This window comes from Protobothrops mucrosquamatus, unplaced genomic scaffold (assembly GCF_001527695.2).
Source record: "Protobothrops mucrosquamatus isolate PMUCROS unplaced genomic scaffold, P.Mucros_1.0 scaffold860, whole genome shotgun sequence".
NCBI lineage: Eukaryota > Metazoa > Chordata > Lepidosauria > Squamata > Viperidae > Protobothrops > Protobothrops mucrosquamatus.
This window is the reverse complement of record NW_015387115.1, coordinates 52,981-61,781: the sequence shown is the minus strand read 5'-3', so window position 1 is coordinate 61,781 and position 8,801 is coordinate 52,981. Positions and strand designations below refer to the sequence as shown.

At 33.6% G+C, this 8,801-nt stretch overlaps 1 protein-coding gene across 2 annotated transcripts in view; it reads right to left on the bottom strand.

Annotated features, from left to right (window-relative positions):
* Positions 1-8,801, bottom strand: part of EYA1 (EYA transcriptional coactivator and phosphatase 1) — a 62,672-nt gene that overhangs the window by 4,210 nt on the left and 49,661 nt on the right. For both annotated transcript variants that reach the window (XM_015819110.1, XM_015819111.1), the window contains exons 10-14: positions 5,516-5,574; positions 5,146-5,306; positions 4,859-4,973; positions 2,866-2,987; positions 2,355-2,455 (exon numbers count right to left, since the gene is read on the bottom strand). In XM_015819110.1, the coding sequence (XP_015674596.1) occupies positions 2,355-2,455; positions 2,866-2,987; positions 4,859-4,973; positions 5,146-5,306; positions 5,516-5,574 (558 nt within the window). The remainder of the gene's footprint in view (positions 1-2,354; positions 2,456-2,865; positions 2,988-4,858; positions 4,974-5,145; positions 5,307-5,515; positions 5,575-8,801) is intronic.

Below are 8,801 nucleotides of genomic sequence, written 5' to 3'. Positions count from 1 at the left end.
AAATTACCCAAGCAACTTCATCTCCTGAGAACAAAGTTCTAAGTATTTATTAAATCTCACAGATAGAAAACAGCATGGGAATGCATTTAAGAACTAGAAGTGCTAGACCAAGAAGAGTTACAAGTTATGGAAAGAATTTAAAGCCTGTAATGACTTAACATTTTGACTGTTCTAAGCTTGAAAGAAAGCCCTTATGTTCTTTATTATATTATAACAAATATTTTCTTTCAAATGCCATTATTTTAATTGTGGAAGCAACATGGATTTTAGTAGGACTCTCATTCCAAATCTTTTGAATAAAACCAACCAACTATGCAACTATGGCAGATAGGCTGTCCCTGAAGTAACTGCAGGGGTTTATAGGTAATAATCAGCACTTGGAATTGCATCTGGAAGCAAAGCAGCAAACATTGCAGTTTGGAGAATAGAGGTGTCCTATGCCCATATGTTCTAGACCAGCTGAAGCTTCTAAGTAGTTTTCAAGGGCAGCATTTTGCAGTCGTTGAGCCTGACTAGGGCATGAATGACTGTCTGCATAGTACAGGAAAGGCACAGTTGGCACAAAGATGTTGCTCAGCAAAGGCTGCCTGGCTACAATTGCCACTTTCTTTTTAAGCAGAAGTTGTGAGTCCAATTGGACTTTTATCCGAGAGTATGGATGGAAAGTCCTCAGATCCAGGGGCCCTCATATCTACAGCCCAATATCAATGTTGGCAGGATTGAGTTGGAATTAGTTCCTCCCCACATTCAGGCGTATTCAGCCCCTAAGCACTGGGACAAATCTTCAGTTTCCCCACTTAGCCAACCTGGGTATAATTGGGTATCAGCATATTGATGGCGCAGCATCTGCTGCTGCTTCTTGGCAAAGACAAAAACACTGCTTGCACCTTGATACAATTCTCCTTTTTCAAAAATCTGTTATGGAGAGATATAAAGTTGATTTAAGTAGATATCGTGTGTGAAGGCAGGGATTGCAAGAATGCAGATTGCATGTTATAAATATAAATAGAACATCTAATACTATTAATGATTTGGTTGCCTTGGTATGTTTCTATTCTTTGAATGATATTATGTCCTAATGTAGTTGAATTTAAGGATGATTTAAAATTTCATTGAGGTTTTTGCTGTTTTGGACTGATCTGTTGAGCTTTGGTACATAGATACTGAGCAAGCTGTTGTGTTTTGATCCTATTGAGCTTCATGGTATCTTTAAATACAGATTTTGATTGTTTGTAAAGCCTTGGGTAGTGGAGCTTGTTTTTAAATTTTGGAGCACTACTATAAAATAAAGTTATAAAATGAGTAAAACATCAACATTGGAATTTTTGCAGCTATAATATGCAAACTGTCACAAAAGTTGCAGTATGAAACCTTTTGTGTATATTTTGCAAGTAACAATGCAGACTGCAAAATCAAATGTGTTGTCTGAACTTTTTATGTTAACACACACACACATATATATGCATGTATGAGATGGTAATCCGTAATGAGGTGGTAATCTGTGCTGACTACTATCTGCTATCCAAACTACATTAAAAGACAGCCAGAAACCCTCATAGAAAAATATGTTTCCCATTTAGTTCAAATATGTAGCAAAGAAGCCTTTCTTCCCTCACTATCTTCTGCTCCAAGTATCAGTTTTTATGGTTGCTTTTCAGGAACATTAGAGAGAAAGTGTCCGAGAAGACAAATATGTATAGAATGTTCAATGCAGTGTAACTAAAAGTTCATCATTTTCAAAGGAGGGAAGAATAATAGATTGCATACTAATTCACCACTACAAATGCATAGTCCTTGGAACAAGCTTGAAGCCACCTGTATGTATATATGAAAGCAGGTAATGTTTATGTTTGGTAAAGCTTTTTATTGATCTTGAGCTTGATTGTTAATATATAATTGTATGTTATTTGTTGAACTATATCTAGTTCACTAAGTGACCAAAATATTATTTGAGCAACATATTAATTTGGCAGGGGAGGGGTGGAGCTGGTGATTTCTTTTAAAATCTTTGGAGAAATGATTTGCATTTTCTATTTTTAGCTTGTAAGTGTAAAACATTTTTATTTTATTAACATGATTTATTTACTAGGTTTATGAATTGAAAAAACTTAAAATCAATAATCATGGATAAAAGAGTAAGCTATACTGAGTACCATGGGATCTACTTATGAGGAAGTATACGTAACAACTTTCATTGACTTGATCGCCTCCAGATGTCTTGGACTGTCCTTCCAATTAGCCACAGTCACTATGGGCATGCTTGGAGGGGAGACAACGGAGATTTTAATTAAAATGAACTATAATTTATTTGAATAAATTATATAAGATTTTTTTAAAAAATCTTGTGTCATTACCTTTTTTGCTCCTTGTTCTTCTTCCACACCGTCTCCTATGACAACATAAACTACTTTTCTTCCAAATCTTTGAATTATGCGCTCAAAACAGCTTTCTTTTCCTAGAAAGTTCAAGCATATCATCAAGTCCCAATCTGGGAAAGAATAGTGTAGTTTATTTCAGTTTAGGAAGCAATAAAATGGCTGGACACGTTTGTTTTATACTGTAAAATAATTATTTCTGAACTCCTGTACATACTAGGTAAAATTGATTTAACTTGATGCTAAGATCATTAAGTTATAAGTGGGCAATTGAAATAAATGTTCTTATAACAAAACCACATATAACAAATAAAAACATAATAACAAACCATTTAATGATCCAGGTCAGAATTATCCATGTTTATCAATAATGATTAGTTCTAAATAATTATATAATCAGTTTTAAATGCTCAATGAGATTTTGGATTTGGAATTTGAATAGTATGAACTTGAACATGAATAACAGATTCTGTTCATTGTAAACACTCACCTATTTTTGTTGCACTGTAAATATTTTCTATTGGAAATACCACACCCAAACCATATAGCAAGACTTTGGCAAGAGCTGGGATAAGCTGAGTAGTCGTTACTAAAATATTGACACAATTTGTCCTAGGAGAATGTAAAGAAGTATTTTATGATAATCAAACAGAAACTGCAATACCACCAACAAATTATTAGTTTCATTTAAAAACCTGGAAGGAAAATTTAGTCTACAATTAAGGCTAGGAAGGGTTCATAGATGGAGAAATAGTATTTCTATGGATCCAATATACAATAACTAGGATTCTCTAGTTTCTGCTTTTTTTCTCGCTCTTGGTTCTTAAGAAGACTGATAGTGGGAGGTATAAAGCAGACCATCAATGATAGATATTTAAAGGTTCTCAAGAATTCATGGAGACTAAGTCCACTGTAGTATTAAAGCAAATTCTATGTTTATTATAGCATTGCTCCCCCCCTCAAAAAGTACCATAAGGATGTTTATTCTACTTCAATATAGGGTTATATTTCCCAAAATAACCTAGCACAGAGAATCTCATTTGGTAATGCTGGTAAACTGCAGGAGTTTAGTTAGAATGTAGGTATTCTTGCTATCTGTTCTGGAAATCCCAGTTTTTCATAGCACAGAAATACTGTGTCCCAATAGTGAATATTTTGTAGTTTGTTGGACATATCACAAGTTGGACACTTGCTGTGGAATGCAGATGTAGTGCTACTTAGAACTAGGAAACTGTGGATCAGATTGGGAAGGGCTATGTGACTGAGCAGAGTGGTAAGAGTGAAGTCATACATTCCTTATGCAAAAGGAGGAGGAAGAAAGAGTACATATGTCTATATGCCAACTACCTACTGTAAAACTCTGGAACTTGGATTCCAGTAGATGCTTCCAATTATTAATGGGGTGGGTAGACTGGTAGGAGGAAAGCTTGAAAATCTGCATACATTCCTAGCTTGTCCCTCTCCCCATCTTGGCAAGCAGTGGAAAGAAGGATTTAAAAAAAATATTATATAGAGTTTGGTAGAAGAGGAGCTTTTTGAGTTCCAATAAGCTTTTTGTGTTGTAATCATATAGATCCTTTGAAAAAAGGATGAGATCTTTACTGGGCTGCTTGATGAGATATAATATACCAAAAGTAGAAAAATCTTGTCCTTATGCCCCATGTTTCAAATGCATGGAGGTAGCACTCACTTCTGCCCCTGGAAGAAGGCTATACTGGATGATCAGCCATGCTATTGGTAAAGCAATGGTGTGTTATTATAGTTTATAACTATTCTGTATGCATCATAAGACAGAAACTAAACAGTTATAGGATGCAGTACAATAGAAAAAGAGTGAAGATTTATGAAATATATGGATACAAAGATAGTAATTGGCCAAATCTACCTTATAGGGCTATTATTGTGAGGTAAAACTGTTGCAAGTGGGGAAGTGGTCTCTATACTTCCTCAACTTTTCTGGAAAAGACAGGCTACGAACCTAAGAAATAAATTTAATAAATTAAAGAGTTAAATTTTATTGCTATCTTGCCTGGGATATATAGAAATAATTCTGTATAATAAGTTAAATGGCAAATTTTCTCTTCATCTGCCACTACTATCAACTAATCTACTACAGCATGATGCTATAGGGGAAAAATGAAACAATTCATGTCCACTTTTATAACAACACTGCACATCAATTCACCAATTTTTAAAATGCCATATTTTAGAAAACTATAAATTTTAATTAAACCAGCTATTCCTAGCAGTGCATAATATATTAATTGTAACTTAACAGAATTGGAAAATGTATATTTACATTATAGCTCCAGTTAGTCCAGGGGTGTCAAAATCGCAACATCACGTGTTTTGATGTATCACGATTTTTTTCCATTGCCGGCAATGGGGTGGACGTGGTTTTGCCATGACGCATCCGGACTGTGGGCCGGCAGTTTGACACCCTTGAGTTAGTCTGTATTACTACTTATGTGAAATCTACTTACCTAGAGTGAATTAGCGTCAGTGCTTTCAGTGCAAGCGTTAACCACGAATCTGTAAGGGCTTCAATTTCTGTTCTAAGCTGCAACCAAGCTTCTCTCTTTGCTGGGCCCAGAAGACCTGCCAGGGAATGAGTGAGGGAGAACAAGCACTATAGCATTTACATGTCAACTATAATCCCTTATCACGTTTTACAGTTGTAAATAGGTGGGAAAACTTAACCACAAGATTCAAAAACTTCACACAGCAATGAAACAGTAATTACATGGACAGGGATATGACGGGTACTTGCCTCCAACATTATTTTTATATGTGTTATAGATTTCTTTTACTCGTCTGTATCGGAAAGCTAGCTTTCTCATCCAGTCCACTCCTCCACGCACCCCTGTTGCTAAGCATAGATTAGCACTGGTAGCTGCTGCAGGGAACCCATCTGTCCCAAAGTTATAGGTGCTGTTTTGGATGTAAGAAAGTTTTAAAAATTATCAGATAGTTGAAGATAACTGAATTTATGCTGGAATTTTAGATGTCTTGAAAAAGAATAGAAATAACAGTATTCGGAAATTATTATAAACAATTTTATATTATAAAAAGCTGCAAACAAGCAGGCAAACAAAAACTTCTATTTTTTCTATCACTCTCCTATAATAGTTTAAATTTACCTTAAATCCTGGCCATTATCATCTGACGAAACATCATCAATATGAACTTGATCACATTCCTATAATGGAGGAAAAATCCACTATATTTACTTTAATTTGCCAATTGCAATACAACAAATACAAATAACAAATAACAATTTTAAAGACAATCATATTTACTTTTTATATTGCTATAGCTGAATTGATAAAAGTAATTTTAGACACTATTGTTAGAATTTAGAAAAAAAACTGATTTGGAAGGAAGGTTGTTAAAATAATTACATACATTCTTATACATTTTCAGCCACCCTCCAGTTTTAAGTTATTCCAAAGGGTTTTCAGGCAGTGCGGTGTATAACTCGAACCAGACTTCTTGGTAAATGTAACTTATTAGAAAAATTAAATCTGATGCTAACCACCAATGAAACTATGACCTCTGATTGCTGTTGAGCCACACACTAACACAGCCTGAGGCTAATATTTTAGAAGAGTGCAGACAAAAAAAGAAAAAGTTATTTATTTTTCAATATTTCTGCTTTTTCTGAAGAGTGCAAACCCAGAGTAAAGTAGAAGCACTTTAAAGATTTACAGAATGCTCTAATTTACTTCTTAAAGCCACTGCATAGAACAAGTCCTTTATTTGCTTATAATTGGGCAAATGAAAATACATTATTATCTCAACATTAAACAACAGAATCACTACTACTGTTAGTACTGATATTTTACTGATGATAAATAAAACAGCTTTCAGAATTGTGTTTAATCTAACTCCAAAGTCTATGGTTTCTTTGTTTTAAAAGTCCTAACGTAAATACCAATAGCAAAGATGATCCATTCGTAAAGTTGTGATACTCCAGAGCTGCATATTTCTGTGTTACTGGTTCTCTCTGAACAATTTTTTCAATCTCTCTATGGGCTTGGAGGGAGGGAGAGGAGCTAGAAGTGGAAAGAAACTCAAAACAGCTGTTCTCTAACAGAATTAAAATCATGACCCTTAACCTTTTTTAAAAAACCTTTTCTCAGCCAACCCTCTCCCAGCAAGCAGTGAGTTCCAAGGAGGAAAAGACTTTGACCCTATAACCTTCTTCACCTCTCCTGAGGTCAACAACCTCAGATAAGAAAAAAAAATGAAGAATGGCCTCACATGATGACTATGAGTGTAAGTCTTTTAAATAGAGAAAACATAGGCTACTTTAGAATAGCATTAGGACTTATATACTGGATAGGTAGGATGACAAAAGAGATATTGGATAAAATAAAAGAAAACTGCTGCAATCTGTCTGAGGTTTAGTAAAATCAAAGTCACAAACTTAAAATAAAAAATAAAAATAATTATTTTAAAAATTACACATTTGCTTCTACAATTCTGTACATTTATTCTGATTAAAAGTTTTATACCTTGTTAGAACAGAAATCAGAAACAAAGCAGGAGAACAAAAATTCCATTCCCTAAGACATATTTCTCAGTTTCACGCCAACAACTCTGCACTGAAACAGCAGTGTATTTAATGCACATAGATATTTCCATCACCAATAAAATTAGCAAAAGTACAATTGTTTGCTCTTTACAGGTAGTCCTTAATTTATGACTGTTTGTTTAACAATATTTCAAAGTTACGATAGTGTTGGACAAAGTGACATGACCTGCACTTGTACTCAAGACTGCATCCCTATTGTCATGTAATAGTAATTTGGATGCTTGGCAACCAGTTTGCATTTATCAGTGGTCATGTGATCATGATTTTCAACTTTTTTTTGCTGATTTCGGATAAAATAACAGCATAAGGGAAGCTGGATTTGCTTAACGAGCACCATAAAATTGTCTTAAAATTAGATCTGACTCAACTTATGACTGCAATGACTTATGATGGAAATTCTGGTCCCAATTGTGGTTGTAAGTAAAGGCCCATCTATAAATTTGCATTTGTGAGTGTGTGTCCAAACACACGTACACACTTTGCTTATTTATGCTAATTTACATTCAAATTTGCAAGCAGAATAGTTATTTTTGAATAACATAAAAAGTTCAAGAATAAAGTTTCTTTTGTTGATATTTTCAAGATTTTGCAAGTAAAGAAGAAAATAATTACATATGACGTAATCAGCTTTTTCTGGAAAAGAAAATAAATATTAATTTAAATTCAAAAAAATCCTTTTACAAAAGTAGTGTAGGGGAAGAAGGGAAAGAAAATGGATGGGGTACAGTTTTATTGGTTTGTCCCTTATTTCTGGAGCTTCTGGATTATATCCTACACTATTTTGGACAGTTCTCAAAGTCTCCAAGGAACGGTTCTTTAAGCTGAAGCAAATGAAATGAGAAAGGTGACTCAAGAACTATGGATTCAATTGATTTTTCTTCTTCTCTTCCTTTCTTACAGAAATTTTTAAAAAATAGCTTTAAGAAAGAGGATTATTGTTTTAAAAGATAGTTACTACCTATATGATAAACTTTATTATAATAATTATTTTTGTTTGTTTAAGTTATGGATAATGATATTATAGTTCTTATCTTTTATTAACAATGACTGAAACTAATCTTAACAAATATATTCCTTAAGGTCAAGTTACAAATAGCTTATTTTTTTAGCTGCTTAGATAGGTCTGCTACTAAACCCAAATTTTCTAGGCCCTGTTATAATGGTAATGCAAATGTCAACTAGATGATAGGTAGTTATGTAGATAAGTAGATGGTAGGTAGGTAGGTAGATTGATTTTAAAAGGTATACCTAAAATTCTAGGCAATATCTATTCCACTATTTGCTATCTAATCAGTGTGAGATTTCTAGAAATGTTCTTTGACTAAATTTCAGGTGTTAAATAAAAAAACACAAGTGAGATGCATTATTGGAGCATTGCTTTGGGTAAAAGAGTTATCTTGATTGCAGGAAAAGAAATAGTAGGGAAAACAATTCAAAACAAACATACATAGAAAGGCTGAAAGAAGAATGATTGTGACAGAAAAGAGGAGAAAATGTAAAGAGAAGTCATTCTCAGTTAAGAAGACAAAGGGGAAAAATCAAAGCAAGGAAATTAGTCAGCTGGATCAATGTTTAGTATCCACTACAAAAGACAGGCAGAAAAGGAAACAAAGCTTCTTTTACTCTGGAAATGATGAATAAATAAATACAGAAATAATTGCACAACAAATTGAATTGAGGGAATCCAATTAATTCTTCATTAATCTATTGTATCTATTTTCTAAACATCCTGTGCTTGGACTATTATTTTTAAATAGAAAGAGGTATTTGAAGTATATTGTTCAGTGCCTAGGACTAGTTAAGTACAATTAACTTTCAATAGGTTTCAA